At 44.4% G+C, this 19,629-nt stretch overlaps 1 protein-coding gene across 1 annotated transcript in view; it reads left to right on the top strand.

The window, feature by feature from the left end:
• The window catches only part of LOC126456525 (agrin-like), a 1,113,065-nt gene that overhangs the window by 837,089 nt on the left and 256,347 nt on the right, over nucleotides 1-19,629 (top strand). Inside the window, exon 10 of the mRNA XM_050092274.1 lies at nucleotides 9,497-9,787. Within this exon, the coding sequence (XP_049948231.1) occupies nucleotides 9,497-9,787 (291 nt within the window). The remainder of the gene's footprint in view (nucleotides 1-9,496; nucleotides 9,788-19,629) is intronic.

Genomic DNA, 19,629 nt, shown 5'->3' with positions numbered 1-19,629 from the left:
GTTCACCTGCCCGCAGTTGCTAACGCGGGCGCCTCAGTCTGTTGTTACCTGTGGCTTGACATGTGTGAGCAGCCCATAATGGCTTCCCTTCCATGTTCTCTTTTTTTTAAAAAAAAATTGTGGCTAAAACTTCACCACTTTCATACGTGACATGTAAGTACTGTTTCTTTCTTGTACTGTTAGTCAGTACTTACACTTTTATAAAAAAAATTCCCCATAATTTTTGAACTTATGCTATAGCCAGTTGGAGTGTTTTACTTCTGATTAAGGCACTCATAGTAGCTCCGAAACCAGGTCAAAAGACAATTTTTTCCGTCCGAGGGCTGTAATTGCTTTAATTTTAATTTGAAAGTAGTTCAGCTCAATGAGAAGCTTACTAGCTAGCTCGGAGCTCCCACGAGTCCTGCGTGAACTGAATGGCAATGTACTATGCGTACAGGAACCCTGTACAAGACAAGGGAAAGTTTCTAGCCTCCCGCCCTATGCGGTAACGCTTGCGCGTCAGGAGGACTGTAAGGCGCCCGTCATAATCGTCAACCAAGAAACACACCCCGTTAAGGTAACTGAACTACGCACAGAGCACTTAGCCACGGTGGAAGTTTCGTACAAGGGTGACGCATGGATCATCGCGTCCATGTATACACAATGCTGCCATTGCATTGTTCCATTCGCGAAACACATCAGAGAGCTTGCACACTGTGCAGGAGGCAAAAAATTAATAATCTGCGCTGACATGAAAGCGAGATCCACCCTGTGGCACTCTAATACAATAGATGACAAAGGCAGAGTAGTCAACGACATCATACAAGAAACTGGACTCCTCGTAATAAATAAAGAAGGAAACAACCCCAGATCCATTGGACATGTCGGCTCTACATCTTACATAGACATCACTCTTGCGAACAATGCAGCAATCACCTTCACACGCGACTAGACAGTACACGACAACATTACAATGAGTGACCATAACGCTATAAGGTCATAACACTCACCCTCCATAACATACCTCACGTCAATACAGAAATAAAATTAAAAAGACTGCTATTTAGTAAGACAGACTGGGACAAGGTTAGACAGACAATGCAAGAACACGCACTACATGACATCGATGGAAGTATCGACTACAGAGCACACACGCTTACAGACATCATCGCACGCACACACAGAACACCTACATACCAACATCAAGAAACACGAAATACCACGCTATTACCTGGACTACAAATCCGACACAACTCAAACAAGACACCAGACGTAAACGCAAATTTTTTATCAAATAGTGATCTCAGAAAGAGAAAGACAGATACGAATAAACTCATACCGGCTTACTAAGGACAGGTACAAACTAGAACTACAAAAGACGAGGAGGGACCACTAGAACGGACCCGTTGCAGCGCTAACACAGTGGGCCGCTAGTACGTGGGCCCACAGACTAAGACTGTCCACCGATAGAATTACCTTACGTCGTGGGCAAAGAAGAGTTCTGCTTCGACTATGGATGATGGGGGGGGGGGGGGAAGGGTCCTTCAGCACAACGTCGGTCCATGCACTACGCGTTGTGATGGGGGTCTTCCCAATAGAGATAACTATTAGATACCGTACGACTATGTACTGGCTTAGGATAGGCAGACTAGACCAGGTTCGGCAGATCACTGGTGTATCACATGAAACAACACGCCAACTCAGAGCATGGCGAGTGGATACCTGGCAGGGTGAGTGGGATAACAGTGATAAGGGCCGCCGAGTATACAGTTTCTTCCCTGACATCATCGATAGACTAAAACTAAAACATATCCACACCAGCCGCCGTATGGTGCACTTCCTCACAGGTCACGGCCCTTATCCCACGCACTCGAGTCGCGTGAGTGTGTAACAGACAACCAGGCGCACATGCTGGGAAGAAGGTTCCCCTGAACACACTGTCTTTTTGTCCAGGCAGCACACAAACATAAGACATACACTACACGGAAACCAAATACACGTAAATAACTTACGAAACGACTAAGGTCTTGTACAGAGAATACCTACATAACAGACCGTACGTAAGGCAAGCCGGTATACAAAGAAGGCAGAGTGTCCACGGAATGGATGTCAGTGCGGAAACAACCAGCCACGACGATGCTGCCTCTGCAAATGAAGCGTAACTTCAGGCGTCTCACGCACACCCATCAAGCCCAGAACAATCTGATGAAGGTGCAAAAGCTAAGCACATTGATGAGCAACGTGCATATGTACATATGTACATATGTATCAAATCGGCTAATTAGTAGAAAAGTAGGCACAGACAAGGGAATCGTGGGTGACGGTCATCGTCTTGAAGTGCATTCCAAGACCCTGGCCACCACCCACAACCTGGTGGCGGGAACCTCTACACTCTATCCTTCCCTATCTTCTGTTTTTTTTTTTTTTAATTCTTCTTAATCATCACCATTTTGTATTTCACTTTCCCTTTTCAATTGTATTAAAGTTAAGATTTCTAAAATACTGCAAACAAAAATAAAAGAAATAAAAGCGAGAACAGCCCGCCTCCACATGGGGGGACACAGGCAACGGTGTTAGTGGAGGCGCGAGCCTGTGTGGTAATACACAGCCACCGAAAACAGTCACAGCGGCGAAGAGGCTTTTACAGACCCAGCATAAGAAATTAGAGGGTGGGTCATTAAACAAATGGCAGCAAGTGAAAAAAAATGTGTTCATAGCTTATAGCGTTACCGCTTTACATGGGCGCCCGACATGCTGCCACCTGGTTGGCCCGCTGGTTGTCCTGTGACTTTTGCTTGCCATGCCCTGAGACTTCAAAGACTTAAAGTTAATTTCCATTTATTACTATTTTTCTACAAGACTTGGCTGTTTTCTGTGGATACGACAGACAGGGTGTGTACTCGCTAGCCACCTCCATCATCGTTACCAGAACTTGCCACTATTTTTCAGAAGGAATGGGCCAGAGGACAAAAAATTCAATCGCCTCTGGGGAAATCTCAAACATACTTTAACGCTGTGTAATTCCGCCCTTCGAATTGATAACCACCTGTATTCTGTTAGGAAGTGATTGCAGGTACGTGGCATCCAGTTTAAGCCATTCGCTAAGAATATGATCGCACAGCTCCACCGAATTGCGGGGATGTTAATGTCGGCGTTTTAGCCCCCGTTCCAACATGTCCCACAGATTCTGTGTTTTGTTCAGGTCAGGTGATTTTGCGGGCCCATCAAGATGTAATAGGGGAGTGTTCATAAAACAAATCACAGATTCTTCCAAACCGATGAACTTTGCTGTTGTTGTTCTTATGTGGCTGTGAGAGCAATGGCGTCTTGTTAGGTGACCGACTCTAAATCTTACACTCTTTAACAGGTTCCGATGGACTTTCATTCACTGCCTGCAACAATTCCTGTCGGGTTTGGAAGCAATTTTGATCCGCAAGCCGTGAAACGCGTCTCTGGTCCCTCTCAATCAGGATCTTTTTCCGACCACAATTCGTGTTTCGCTGCCATGCGTGTTACACCACTGTTTGTAGACACGTTGAACTATCCGACACAAAATACCAATAAATCCACACTGCATGGTCATAGACACAGCCAAACACGATTGCCCTTTTTTACCACTCTCTCGCGTCCTTAAGTTTACCTTTGTTTACGAGCAATGTTTGCTCGAAACATAAATGTTTCACTGATCGCTACTGCTTAAAACTCACGTAGAGGCAGTGCGTGTGCAGTTGAGTCTGTGATTCGATCGCTGCGCTAGCTGTAAAGGATTAACGATTCATCTGCGTGTGGGTACTTCGTGACTAATTTTTTGTTTCCTAGTGAGCTTATAATACTTCCTTTGCAACTATATAGAACCCGTATTTAATCACTAGCTTAGTACCCGGGGTTGCGCAGGCAAATATTTACTCAACCTTCTAAAAGTCATTTCCTCCTTTCCTCTGTCCACCTCATCTTTGACCTCCTCAGTGTTCATCTTCTCCATGCCCTCTCTCTATCCATCTTCTCCATCCTTCACACTCTGCCCATTTCCTCCTGCCCCTCTCTGTCTCCTCCTCTTCCATTTCCTTGTCAATCTGCTCCTCCCCCTCTTTCCATTTGCTCCTTCCCCCTCTGTCCATCTCCATCTCCTGCTCTAATTCCATCTCCTCCTCCACTTCTCTTTGCCCATCTCTTTCTCCCTCTCTCCCTGTTCACCTCCTACCCTTTCCTGTCCATTTTCTCCTCTCCTCTCTCTGTCCAACTCTTTCTCTTCCCTTTCTCTGTCCATTTCCTCCTCCCCTCTGTCTGTTCATCTCCTTCACCTCCTCTCTCTGCCTCTCTTCCTCCTCTTGTCAATGTCATCCCCTCCTGTTTACTTCCTCTGTACATCTCCATCTCTCCCCTCTCTCTGTCACTTTCCCCATCCCCTACCTCTGTCCATCTCTTGTCCCACTTATCTTTGCCTACCTCCTCTTTACTCTTCGCCCTCTGTCCTTCAACCTCCTCCCCTTTTCTCTCTCCACATTATCACGCTAACCCAAATAAGAGGCTGACAGTTTTTAATCTACAATATTTGTTTCCATATTGTAAACAATATCTCTACAAAATTTGACTAAAATCGTTCCAGGCGTTTAAGATTACCTCTTACACTTGACTCTGCCCACATACGCATACGTTAAATATATTTCGACTTTACAAATAGATCCAGCGTTATGTGTGACTATTGTCTGCGAAATTTGTTGTGAATACACTTACTAGTAAAGAAATAATAAATAAAAACGTCCTACAGGATGCGGCAGTTTTTCGCACATCTCAGTGTTTATGACATCATATCTCCTGAAGTATGTGTTGCATGATGATATATTTTTCTAGGTACACTCAGTGGTACATTTGAATATTGTCTGAGAAAAGTGTGCGAAAAAGTTAGTAGCAATGAAGTCATAAATTAAAACGTCATACATGATGCCGCAGTTTTTAGTGCATCTCAGTATTTTATGTCATATCTCCTAAACTATGCCTTACAATTATATATTTTTGTTGGTACATACAACAACATATGTGGGTACTGTCTGCGAAATGTATTGTGAATAGAATTAGTAGCAAGACAGCAATAAATTTAAACGTCTTGCATGAAGCAGCAGTTTTTCACCCAGGTCAGTGTTTATGACGTCGTATCTCCTGAGTTAAGTGTCGCACAATGCTGAACTTTTTCTGGTACTTTCAGTGGTGTACATGAATACTGTCTGAAAAACATGACATGAATACAATTAGTAGTAAAGGAGTAATAAATTAAAACGTCGTGCTTGATGCGGCAATTATACTAACTTCGAAAATATAATAACTGATAAACTTCCTTTCGTTTCATCATTTTCTGGGGATTGTCAATGAGAAAATTGAAATCATGTGTTAAGTTTGTTGAAGTCTCTAAGTGCTCTCATTCTTAAATAATGGATGACAAAAGTAGGGATATTCGGACATCATGGGCTACACTGCTTTTTCATCGCCACGCCTTTGATTGATGGGTGGGTTTTAACCTCACAGCAATGATTTTCAGACAGTAAGAGACACGTGTACGAAGTTTGGTTGACCTCGGTCTAGTGGCTTTGGATGAGGTGTGTGACATACATGGATAGATATACAGGGTGACTTTTCCACCACCTACATACTCTAGGGATTGACCGGTGAGAGGATACGGAACAAAACAGGTCTAATGAACTTATGTCCGGAAATGCGTGGTTTCCGTACTAGAGACCATTTATTTCAATCATACATTATTACAGAGACTGCAGTTTAATATGCGCTGTGCCGTGCAGCCACAGCTACAGTATGTGTTGAAAATGGTTTCTATGTGCCGCAACACATGCATTTACGCGCCGTAGAATGATCTGTCTCGCACGTTCACATCTGCCAGGCTGCGTCCGAACAGTATCAAAGGCAGCATGAATACGCTGCTCCAGTGCCTCCCCAACTGGAATGTGCTTTACATACACGATATTTTTGAGATGGCCCCATATCTAGAAATCACAAGGGTTGAGATCCGGTGAACGAGCAGGCCATGCAACTGGCCCGCTCGTCTGATCCATCGACCACGGAAGACGCGATTGAGATGCAATAAATGTAACTCCGTACTATGTCCGGAGTGCCAGACTTTGGCTGGTCGATTTCCAATAATAAAATACCGACAGCCGTTATTTTGGTTTTATCTGTTAGGGAACCAGTTTCGGCATTATATTTTGCCATGTCAAGGCCTGCTTATATCGATTAACGATACCGGTTGACAGTGCTGCATTGGTTTCTAACCAGGCCTGGAGATGGCATAATGTAATGCCGAAACTGGTTGCCTAGCAAATAAAACCAAAATAACGGCTATTGGTATATTATTATTGGCCATTGAGATGCGTCCGGACGTTAATGGCGAAGAGGGCTGGAGAGCCTCATGCAGCAGCTACATAGCCTTCGAATCATCAATGGCACTTCTTGCAGCAGGGGAGGCAAAGTACCCGCCAGAAACGCCGATAGTTCTGGCCTGTTAGGCGACGTGGAAGGAAGACTGGTCGCAAAATACGGTCGCCAATTATCCTGGCCCACCCATTCCGGCTGCACCGATGCTGATGATTCGCTGTCACCATATCGTCGGGGTTCTGCATACTAACCCACAGATGACTGTTATGGAAGTTGAAGATACCACTCCACGTAAGGTGAACAGGATAGATGGCACAAATCCAGGAATCGTGGTTGCCTGATGAAGAAACTAGTGACAAATTTGCTCTCGATGTCTGTCGCTAGTAAGCACTGCACACGCTGTAAGTGGTAAGGGCAGTAAGAACCGTCACGGAGAATGTTCCACGTGGTAGTCTGCCTTGCCCTGTACTGGCGGGTCAACTGCCTGGTACTGACACGGTGGTCGTCTTCCACAACGTTAATCATATTTTTCTCCAAGTCTGGTGTCAGAACATTTCGGGTACGTCGTTCATGATTTCCTCCTTCCTAAAACGGCACTGACTCAGACAAACGGCGAAATCCGGCAGAAAACATTAATACTGTGGCTGGGTCGACTGGGATAGGTCTCCTGATACAACCCTGCTGCCCGCAGCCCGTTGCCATTTGCCTCTCGATTTGAATACGGAACAACGCTGTATCACATCCCTTACAAGACGAGTCAGCAGGAGAAGATAATCGGACACAATATTACCAATTACTATGGGAGGAGAGAGCGTTAGGGCATGACATATGATGAACAGTACCACTCTCTAGGAGTAAACCATACATACTGTAAATGTGGCTGCATGGTAGAGCGCGTATCAGATCACAGTCTCTGTAACAAAGAATGATAGAGTAGATGGTCTCTAGTACGCATTTCCGGACATAAGTTCATTAGACCTTTTTTGTTCCGTGTCCTATCATCGATCAACCCCAGAGTTTGTACATGGTGGAAAAACTCATCCTATACAGGGTGGTCCATTGATAGTGACCGGGCCAAATATCTCGCGAAATAAGCATCAACGAAAAAACTACAAAGAACAAAACTTGTCTAGCTTGAAGGGGGAAACCAGATGACGGTATGGTTGGTCCGCTAGATGGCGCTGCTATAGGTCAAACGGGTATCAACTGCGGTTTTTTTTAAATATGAACCCCCATTTTTATTAGATATTCGTGTAGTAGGTACGTACAGAAATATAAATGTTTTAGTTGGACCACTTTTTTCGCTTTGTGATAGATGGCGCTGTAATAGTCACAAACGTATAAGTACGTGGTATCACGTAACATTCTACCACTGCGGACGGTATTTGCTTCGTGATACATTACCCGTGTTAAAATGGACCGTTTACCAATTGCGGAAAAGGTCGATATCGTGTTGATGTATGGCAATTGTGATCAAAATGCCCAACGGGCGTGTGCTATATATGCTGTTCGGTATCCTGGACGACATCATCCAAGTGTCCAGACCGTTCGCCGGATAGTTACGTTATTTAAGGAAACAGGAACTGTTCAGCCACATGTGAAACGTCAACCACGACCAGCAACAAATGGTGATGCCCAAGTAGGTGTTTTAGCTGTTGTCGCGACTAATCCGCACATCAGTAGCAGACAAATTGCGCGAGAATCGGGAATCTCAAAGACGTCGGTGCTGAGAATGTTACATCAACATCGATTGCACCCGTACCATACTTCTATGCACCAGGATTTGCATGGCGACGACTTTGAACGTAGTGTACAGTTCTGCCACTGGGCACAAGAGAAATTACGGGACGATGACAGATTTTTTGCACGCGTTCTGTTTTGCGACGAAGCGTCATTCACCAACAGCGGTAACGTAGACCGGCATAATATGCACTATTGGGCAACGGAAAATCCACGATGGCTGTGACAAGTGGAACACCAACGACCTTGGCGGGTCAATGTATGGGAGGAAGAATAATTGGCCCCCATTTTATCGATGGTAATCTAAGTGGTCCAATGTATGCTGATTTCCAACGTAATGTTCTACCGATGTTACTACAAGATGTTACACTGCATGACAGAATGGAGATGTACTTCCAACATGATGGATGTGAAGCACATAACTCGCGTGCGGTTGACGCGGTATTGAATAGCATATTTCATGACAGGTGGATTGGTCGTCGAAGCACCATAACATGGCCCGCACGTTCACTGTATCTGACGTCCCCGGATTTCTTTCTGTGGGGAAAGTTGATGGATATTTGCTATCGTGATCCACCGACAACGCCTGACAACATGCGTCAGCGCATTGTCAATGCATGTGCGAACATTACGGAAGGCGAAGTACTCGCTGTTGACAGGAATGTCGTTACACTTATTGCCAAACACACTGAGGTTGACGGACATCATTTTGAGCATTTACTGCATTAATGTGGTATTTACAGGTAATCACGCTGTAACGGCATGCGTTCTCAGGAATGATAAGTTCACAAAGGTACATGTATGGCATTGGAACAACCGAAATGAAATGTTCAAACGTACCTACGTTCTGTATTTTAATTTGGAAAACCTGCCTGTTACCAACTGTTAGTCTAAAACTGTAAGCCATATGTTTGTGACTATTACAGCGCCATCTATCACAAAGCGAAAAAAATGGTCCAACAAAAACATTCGTATTTCTTTACGTACTACACGAATACGTAATTAAAAATGGGGGTTCCTATTTTAAAAAACGCAGTTGATATCCGTTTGACCTATGGCAGCGCCATCTAGCGGGCCATCCATAGCGGCATCTGGTTTCCCCCTTCAAGCTAGACAAGTTTCGTTCTTTGTAGTTTTATCGTTTGACGCTTATTTCGTGAGATATTTGGCCCGGTCACGATCAATGGACCACCCTGTATACGTAAATCCATCTTTATAATCTGTGTGGATTCCGAGGCGAGTAGAAGATGTTTCCATTGCCAGCGGCGGTCCTACACTGTATTAGTCACGTTGATGTGTTGTGTCTGCGGTGTTTCCGCATTTTTATCACCTCCTCGTACGAAGATGAACACGGAGGCGGCGAGTGTAGAGGTGGTGCTTGGCGCGCCCGCAGGCAGCGAGCCCACGACGTCCTCGCCGGCCACCGGCGGCGGTGGCGCGTCGCCCGCGGCGGGGGACGGCTGCCGCGGGGTGCGCTGCGACCTGGGCGCCACCTGCGAGCTGGACGAGGAGCAGCGGCCGCGCTGCGCCTGCCGCTTCAGCTGCCCGCCGGCGCCCGCGGGCCCGCGCGACGGCTGGCTGTGCGCCTCGGACGGCGCGCTGCACCCCAGCCTCTGCCACCTGCGGCACGCCGGCTGCCTCGCCGGCGACGAGCTGCGCCTGCGGCCCAGGGAGCTCTGCGTCGGTGAGGCGACACACCCCATACTTTTCCTCTGTGTTTCACACGCACACACATTCACCTTAGCGAAAGTTTCACCCAGACTATACGAAGAACGAGAAAGAAGACATTAGCGTTTAACGTCCCATACACTGTCTTTCAAATTCTGAAGGTGGCAGGGGTAAAATACAGGGAGCGAAATGCTATTTACAATTTGTACAGAAAGCAGATGGCAGTTATAAGAGTCGACGGGCATGAAAGGGAAGCACTGGTTGGGAAGGGACTGAGACAGGGTTGTAGTCTATCCCCGATGTTATTCAATCTGTATATTGAGCAAGCAGTAAAGGAAACAAAAGAAAAATTCGGAGTAGGTATTAAAATCCACGGACAAGAAGTAAAACCTTTGTTGTTCACCGATGACATTGTAATTCTGTCAGAGACAGCAAAGGACTTGGAAGACCAGTTGAACGGAATGGACAGTGTCTTGAAAGGAGGATATAAGATGAACATCAACAAAAGCAAAACGAGGATAATGGAATGTAGTCGAATTAAGTCGGGTGATGGTGACGGAATTAGATTAGGAAATGAGACACTTAAAGTAGTAAAGGAGTTTTGCTATTTGGGGAACAAAATAACTGATGATGGTCGAAGTAGAGAGGGTGGCAAGGAAAGCGTTTCTGAAGAAGAGAAATTTGTTAACATCGAGTATAGATTTAAGTGTCAGGAAGTCTTTTCTGAAAGTATTTGTATGGAGTGTAGCCATTTATGGAAGTGAAACGTGGACGATAAATAGTTTGGACAAGAACTGAAGCTTTCGAAATGTCGTGCAACAGAAGAATGTTGAAGATTAGATGGGTAGATCGTATAACTAATGAGGAGGTATTGAATAGAATTCGGGAGAAGAGGAGTTTGTGGCACAACTTGACTAGAAGAAGGGGTCGGTTGGTAGGAAATGTTCTGAGGCATCAAGGTATCAGCGTGGAGGGTAAAAATCGTAGAGGGAGACCAAGAGATGAATACACTAAGCAGATTCAGAGGGATGTAGGGTGCAGTAGATACTGGCAGATGAAGCAGCTTGCACAGGCCGCGCGGGATTAACCGAGAGGTCTAGGGCGCTGCAGTCATGGACTGTACAGCTGGTCCCGGCGGAGATTCGAGTCCTCCCTCGGGCGTGTGTGTGTGTTTGTGTGTGTGTGTGTGTGTGTTCGTCCTTAGGATAATTTAGGTTACGTAGTGTGTAAGCTTACCGACTGATGGCCTTAGCAGTTACGTCCCATAAGATTTAACACACATTTGAACATTTTTGAGCTTGCACGGGTTAGAGTAGCATGGAGAGCTGCATCAAACCAGTCTCAGGACTGAAGACCACAACAACCACAACATTCTGTCGAGGAGCTCCTGGAAGAGCTGAAAAATTAAGCAAATTCCACTGTTACATTGTTGATTTTCTTTATTTAAACTTACGACTTGTCGCCTGAATGTGTTTCTTATATTTCATTTTATCTGTTTCTACTATCGTGTTATAATTTCATGTATTGACTCGTTCCATGACCATGGAGACTTCTCCTTAATTTGGTCCCACGGAACAATGAATAAATAAAAACAAAAAAAAAAAACAACAGACAACGAAGTCACTAGATGGAGCACAAGCTCGGATTGGGGAAGGGTGGAGAAGGAAATCAACTGTGGCCTTTCAAAGGAACCATCCCAGCATTTTCTTAAAGCAATTTACGCAAATCACAGAAAACCTAAATCAGGAAGACAGGACGTGGATTTGAATCTTCGCCCTCTTGAATGCGAGTCCAGTATGCACTACGCGACATCGATCTGAACAAAGAAAGAGTATCGATGGTTCGGCATATACTAAAAGATAGCTGTTATGAAACATAGATACTTGTCTGATTTGTCATATAAAGCGGTCGCTGTGGCCGAGCGGTTCTGGGCGCCTCAGTCCGGAACCGCGCTCCCGCTACGCTCGCAGGTTCGAATCCTGCCTCAGGCATGGATGTGTGTGATTTCCTTAGGTTAGTTAGGGGCTGATGACCTCAGATGTTTTAGTCCCATAATGCTTAGAGCCATTTGAACCATTTTGTCATATAAAAGATTCATGTTCGTAATGAAATTTCATAAAAACTGACTGAGCACTTAAATTAATCAAAATGGTAGATTAAACCGAGCAAGTAGAATCACTTTATAAATTTCAAAGATAAACTGATAAATAATTATCGATCGAAAATCAACGATCAGAGGGTACGCCTCTGTGAACGAAATCTAGTGCACATTCTAAATCAGTGTTTCTTTTGGGATGTGCGGAACACTGAGAGTAGTTGACTAACAGCTTACGTATATCACTAACCATGTAACCAATCTGCGTCTAGGATCAGTATAAATTTTTTTCTTCTACTTAACCCTAGAACACATTGTTACTAAAACATCGTAAGTCTTACAACTCGACATTTTATTCAAAAGAAGTCATAATTTATACTAGGGTCGTTGCGAAAGTAATGCCTCCAAGTTTTATTCACGGATACTAAAGGAGATACATAAATACAATGGCAGAACTAAATAGAGCAATATTTCAGCTTCAGACTGTCATTTTTCCTTGCAGTCACTACCATTCGTTATGCACCTTCGTCAACGATGAACCAGAGCCTGCAGGTCTCGCTTGTAAAAATCGGAACCAGATCAGGCTAACCACTTCCTTACGGCTTTGACAACAGCATCCGAGTCTTGATAATGTTCGCCACGTAGACCATTTTTCAGAGTCCCAAAGAGATGGAAGTCTGTAAATCTAAATCGTAATTGTCTGGTGGATGCGGTAAGACAGTCCAGCCAAATTTTGCAGTGAGTTTCGTGGTCGCAAAACTGGTATGGGGCCTGGCGTTACCATTTCGCATGTGAAAATTGGTTTTCTTGTCTGGCCTTATGCTGGAAACTCGGGAGCCGACCGGTGTGATCGATTGCTTCTAGGCGCTTCAGTCTGGAACCGCGCGACTTCTCCGGTCGCAGGTTCGAATCCTGCCTCGGGCATGGATGTGTGGTATGTACTTAGGTTAGTTAGGTTTAAGTAGCTCTAAGTTCTAGGGGATTGATGACCTCAGATGTTAAGTCCCATAGTGCTCAGAGCCATTTGAACCATTTTTTTATAAATATAAATAAGTTACGGTTCATATATTTTGCACTCATTTTAAACTGCAACCAACAAAACGAAACATTCAACTCACACACTGTTTATCTATACACTGTGCAAAAGTGAACTGATTACTGATTCGACACCACTACCAGAGATGTCGCTGCGTACGTTACATTTAAAATTATGGCGTACACTTTCTTGTGGAACTGACTGGAAATGTCATTAATAGTATAACAGCCAAGGTATAAAACTGAAAATTTTTTCTGATTTCAAGGCGTAATACACTGAAGCGTCAAAAAATTGGTACTGACACGCGTATTCAAATACAGAGATATATAAACAGGCAGAATATGGCGCTGCTGTGCGCAACGTCTATATAAGACAAAAAGCGTCTGGCGCAGTTGTTAGATCGACTACCTCAGCTTTTAAGTCCCGTAGTGCTCAGAGCCATTTTTTGGAAATTCGGGCTTTTGGCTTAATCAGTGTCGTCTTGTGGCGTACTGAATTAACAGTTTCTCCAGGTTCCAGGACATCCAAATGAACCACACCCTGGCTAACCCAAAAGACTGTGAACACCACTTTACTTGCAGACGGCTGTCTCTTGAATTTTTTCTTTGACGGAGAATTCGCATGTCGCCATTCCACGGACTGTCTTTTGGATTCCGGCTCGCAGTGGTAACACCAAGTGTCATATCCAGTGATGATGCTACTCGCAGTATTGTCACCTTCAGCTTCATATTGGTCCAGTAGGTCCCGAAAAATTTCCATTCGCTGAGTTTTTTGTTCTTCTGTAATCATCCGCGGGACCCGTCTTGCAGAGACTTTGCAATAACCAAGGTATTCCAAATTTATTTCCAAGGCATTACAGCCAACATTCAGCTATGTACACAACTCTCTGGTCGTTGTCCGCCAATCAGCACGGACGAGTTGATCAAGACACTCTTCACTGCTAGGGATGACAGCTGTGCAGGGTCGACCGGTCCGTGGCTTGTCCTGCATACCCTTTTCACCACCTTAAAAATAGCGTACCCATCGCCTCACATTGCTCACGTCTACTGAATCATCTCCATATACCTTTCGCACGCCTCGAAGGATTTCAATCGGCACAATTTCTTCAGCAGTGAGGAAATCAATCACACATCATAGTTTTATACACGCGTCCATATCGACCTCCATTTTGGAACACTCCTCTGCTGGCGCTAACTACCGCAGAATAACGTAACCACCTTCAAATGAAAGAGAAAGGTTCAAGCATTAGCACTACACCAACGGCATCTGGCGCGGACATCCAAAGTCACCACAAAAAAAAAATATAGGTGGGATTACTTTCGGAACGACTCTCATAGTTTATGCGCTATTTAATCAAATTGATAAGGTCTACAATGGTATGTCTTATACAAAATAAGTACAAAATATCCTGTTTTATAACTTAAAACTGTGACAACACCAGATTGGTAGGAACTGCGAACTGGCACCAACTACAATCGCAAATTTTACGAGGGATGAGTACTCTAGCTTTAAAAAAGGAAATAAATGGGACTGTTTACCAAGGAAAAGGACGTAGGATGTATCCTAAGAAACATAGACAGGCATGCATTGGATAACTTACTAGCAATAGACTGAAAGTCAATTAAAATTGGACTGAACATTTATTATTTCCAGGATTTTTGAAAGAGAGCACGAAACACTTACATTAGAACATAGTGAGTTTCTGGCGCCTCATTTACTAAATAGATGAGTCAGAAATTAGTTTTCATTGACCCATTAACAATTTATAAGTTCTAAAATAGAGATAGTTTGATGTACAGCTACCACGCACATGTTTCCACATTTACAGTAGCAAGACACAGAAACAAATGAAACGAGAAGTGTTAAGCATGCATCATAATTAAGTGTAGTCGACAAAAAGGTTTGTTCCTACCAGTTAAGGATGACTAATGAACAGACAAGAAATCGCAAACGTATAACTAGCCATGCCCAGAGTTTCATACACACAGAACAGTCACGTAGGGGAAAGAGTCACTGAACGATGCGAACAGCAAGTAATATAAATCGGAATTAACACACACGGGAATTCAATTTAGTTTAAATCCTACGGGTACAGAAAGAAACTGACAAACGATGAGCTAAGCACTCATTCGTTTTTCAATGAGTGGTCCAAGTTACACAAGCAAGCAATTGAATACATCTGAATAATGAAAAATTTGTTGCTCCAAAGAAAATTGGAAATTTAATGCAAAGTAACTGCAAAATAAAACAGAGCCACAGAACTGAAGGCTATCTGATCGACATAGAAACACGCAGAGTCGACCAGACGCTTATGAAATAGAAATTGCTGAGCAAAACAAAGTTAATAAAACAAGAATAATAACGCAAGAAACAAAAACAGAAGCAGATTCCCACTGAAAAAAACAAGAATGCTAGCTGAAGCCGAGCATAGTTCGTCCACTACTCTTCCACATTCCGAACAAAGCAACTATCTACGAAAATCGAATAATGGCCTAAGTCGAGCACTCCCTATGTTCAGTAAACTATAGCACATGATTGCCAAGACCGACGGCTATGAAAGAAATGGATTAATACTTCGGCTAGGCTGAAACTCACACAATCTCAGTCACCATACTAAAACTATTATAGACCAGTCACGAGCAACGTAACTCATCAAGGTATCAAGTGCCTGAGCACGCTAGCAAAATCGAGGTCTACGTAGGTAGCGAAGTGGCTAGAAAAAAGCCTTTCATTTAATACGTCATTTAAAGAGAGGAGGAATGGAAAAGAAATATAGGAATACAACACTAAAACTTCATAAAGAAGGCCGCGGAAGGTAGAGGAAACACAGATTCTTAATGAATCTACGTATATACTCGAAATACAGTCATGAAACGGAATAGTTGTAGAAAATGTGTGGAACTGCTGGCTGATAAGGACACGCTCAGCTGCTCACTCTTTATCGCAGCATGATTTACTAAAACCCCAAAAGTGTCGTTTACTAACGATTTGGAAAATAAAATTAACTTCAGTAATACATTATGAAATGGCTCATATAGAGTTGTTTAAATACAAAATCCAATCACAGATTCACGTAATTCTAACACTGACGTGGAACAAGTTATGTTTGTATTTAATGAACCATAAACACAAAAGCCTTTGTAAAATGCAAACTTTCACGGCCGGAAATATCACAACTAATAAAATGTTCCGGGCTATTATGCCGTGGTCTAATGTATTTCACCTTAAAATCAAACGTTTCATTCCCATCTGCGGAGGAAATTTTCAAGGAAGATCGTAGCTTGGTTGAATGTACGATTCACACCCTGGCTCGCTACTAACTGGAGCAACATTGCGCTTCCGCGTGCCTCCTCGCAGTGGCGTGACGTCACATGTTTCGAATACGCGAGAGTAATTGGCCGTTGTCGACTTCCGTCGTCCACTGTTGCTGTCACCCCATGGTGGAAGATTGATTCTCATCTTCTTCAGCACCGGAATCTAGATGTCATTCAGTTTCACACCTTCCTCTTTCCTCTTGAAATTCCTGGATTTTTTTTACAATCTCTATGGTCTCTCTGTACAACCTTTCATGGTATCCATTTGTGAAAGCCAATATTTGAGTCCTGCCAAAATGAATGTGGTAGTCTCCTAGCTACAAAGCACATTCCCAATCGCTGAACTGTCAATGTCCCCTCTTCTGCAATTGCCCTGGAGCTCTTCTAGTCGTTTTTTGACAGTACTTTTTGTAATACCCGCGTGCATCTCCCACAACTACACGGAATCCTATAAATTCCTGCTTTTTTCCAGCGGTTGGCGAGCATCCTTGGCCGATTTTAGGTGATATTGTATCTTCTGGGTGGGTTTGTAGATTACCCAAATGTTCCACTTTTTCAAGTAGCGGCCTTAATGAACGGCTGGAAAACTTTTGGTTTCACCCTAGCGTGATAGCAACAGCGGACGGCGGCAGTCGACAATGGCCAATGGCGCTCGGTATTCAAAACATTTGACGTCACGCCACTGCGCGGAAGCGGAATTTTGCTGTAGTCAGCGGCGAGCCATGGTGTGAATCAGACATTCCAGTAAGCTACGATCCTCACTGAAAATATCCTCCGCTCATGGGAACGAAACGTTATAGGGTGAAATCCATTCGGCCACGGCATGAGAGCCCGGAACATATTATTAACTGTTAGACTGCCATTTCAGAGTGGCACACCACCAGTCCGCAATGCCAGTTTGTCTTCCGTAATCGTCGTAATACGAAAGAGAAAAGTTCATCCGTCCCCTAGGAGGCAGTAATTGGTAACAAGAGCGGAAAACAGCATGAAAGGAAGAGGAGATACATTGTTTGACAGTACGAATGGAAAGGACGCTATGCGAGGTAAATCTTTCCAAAATAGCTTCGGCTCACAGAGCAGACTGCGGACTCGCATGGTTTCGGCGATCGCCATAGCCGCGTGCATCCTCTGGCGACGCGGCCAGTTCGCTATCGTGATTACTCCATACACATCTGATTTTAAGTGATGGCTTTCATTCTTTCGCCTGTGTAAGGCAGCAGCTCGACGTGGCAAGTACAAGTCGTTGGAAGTCCCCTGCAGAAAACTTGACTCAGCCTGCCCCTACAGCCGTCCATAACTGCGAAAGATTTTCCGGTGCAAGAGTTTTTTCACGAACTGACTCTCGATTATGTACTGTAAATGTTCAACGGGATTCACGTCTGGCGATCTGGCAGGCCAAAGCATTTGCTCGAACTGTCCAGAATGTTGAAATTTCCTGCCTGATTAAAACTGTGTGCCGGACCGAGACTCGAACTCGGGACCTTTGCCTTTCGCGGGCAAGTGCTCTGCCATCTGAGCTACCCAAGCACGACTCACCCCCCGTCTTCACAGCTTCACTTCTGCCAGTACCTCGTCTCCTACCTTACAAACTTTACATAAGCTCTCCTGCGAACCTTGCAGAACTAGCACTCCTGAAACAAAGGATATTGCGAAGACATGGCTTAGTCACAGCCTAGGGGATGTTTCAAGAATGAGATTTTCACTCTGCAGCGGAGTGTGCTCTGATATGAAACTTTCTGGCGGATTAAAACTGTGTGCTGGACCGAGACTCGAACTCGGGACCTTTGCCTTTCGCGGGCAAGTGCTCTACCATCAGAGCTACCCAAGCATGACTCACGCCCCGTCCTCACGGCTTTACTTCTGCCAGTACCTTGTCTCCTACTTTCCAAACTTTCGAGTTTCGGTCAGGCACACAGTTTTAACCTGCCAGGAAGTTTCATATCAGCGCACACTCCGCTGCAGAGTGAAAATGTCATTCTGTCCAGAATGTTCTCCAAACCAATCGCGAACAGGTGTGGCACTGTGACATGACGCACTGTCATCCGCAAAAATTCTATCGTTGTTTGGGAACAAGAAGTTCATGAGTGGCTTCAAATGGTCTCCAAGTATCCAGACGGGCGGTCCAGTCCGTGTGAACACAGCCCACTTCATTATGGAGCCACCACCAGCTTACACAGTGCCTTGTTCACAACTTAGGTCCACGGCTTCGTGGGGTCTTCTCCACACTCGAAAGCTATCATCAGCTCCTACCAACTGAAATCGCGACTCATCTGACCAGGTCAAGACTTTCCAGTTGTCTAGAATCCAACAGATGCGGTCACGAGCCCAGGAGTGGCGCTGCAGTCGACGTCACAGTTGGTTGGTTGATTTAGGGGAGCAGAGCAAACAGCGAGTCATCGGTCCATCGGATTAGGGAAGGGTGGGGAAGAAAGTCGGCCGTGTCCTTTCAAAGTAACCATCCTGGCATTTGGCTAAGTGATTTAGGGAAATCATGGGGAACCTCAGTCAGGATGGTCGGACGCGGGTTTTAATGGTCGCGTCCCCCCGAATGCGAGTCCAGTGTGCTAACCACTGCGCCATGTCATTCACTGGTGACATGCTTCTAGCAAAGGCACTCGTGTTAGTCGATCTACTACCATAGCCCATTAACGCCAAATTTCGCCGCACTGTCCCAACGGATATGTTCGTAGTAGATCCCACATTCAGTTCTGATGTTATTTGGCGCAGTGTTACTTTTCTGTTAGCAGTGACTATGCAAAATGCCGCTGCGCTCGGTCTTTCAGCGAAAGCCGTCGGCCACTGTGATGTCCGTGGTAACAGATAATGCCCGAAAATTGATATTCTCGCCACACTCTTGACACTGTTGATCTCGGAATATTGTAATCCCTGACGCTTTCCGAAATCGTATGTCCCATGTGGCTAGCTCCAACTGGCATCCTGCTTTCAAAATTCCGATCGTGCGGCCATAAACAAGTCGGAAATCTTTTTACATGACTCACCTAAGTACAAACATCATCTCCGCCAATGCACTGCCATTTTATACCTTGTGTATTTGATACTACCAACATCTGTATACCTGTATGTGCATATCGCTATCCCATGACTTTTGTCACGGCAGTATAATGTCACAATGCCTGAAATCTTTATCATTTCAGTATCTTCGTACTTAGTTATTATACTATCACCTCTGGAGAGACAGAGCGTATGAACATGTAATAAACAACTGAAGGTGGTCAAAATTTTTTATATATAAACAACTAAAAACGAGTAACGAATTTCGGATATTGCAAGCCATGTAACATTAGTTACAATTGAACAGATGTAAAAACAAATGTATTATGAACGTATGTCATGTAAGATTTATTGCACTACTGTAACTTGCACACACAAAATGTTTGAAAATTTTGTATTTC

Source organism: Schistocerca serialis, chromosome 2, assembly GCF_023864345.2.
Source record: "Schistocerca serialis cubense isolate TAMUIC-IGC-003099 chromosome 2, iqSchSeri2.2, whole genome shotgun sequence".
NCBI lineage: Eukaryota > Metazoa > Arthropoda > Insecta > Orthoptera > Acrididae > Schistocerca > Schistocerca serialis.
The sequence above is the reverse complement of the archived record's forward strand: the minus strand, read 5'-3'. Positions and strand labels throughout refer to the sequence as shown.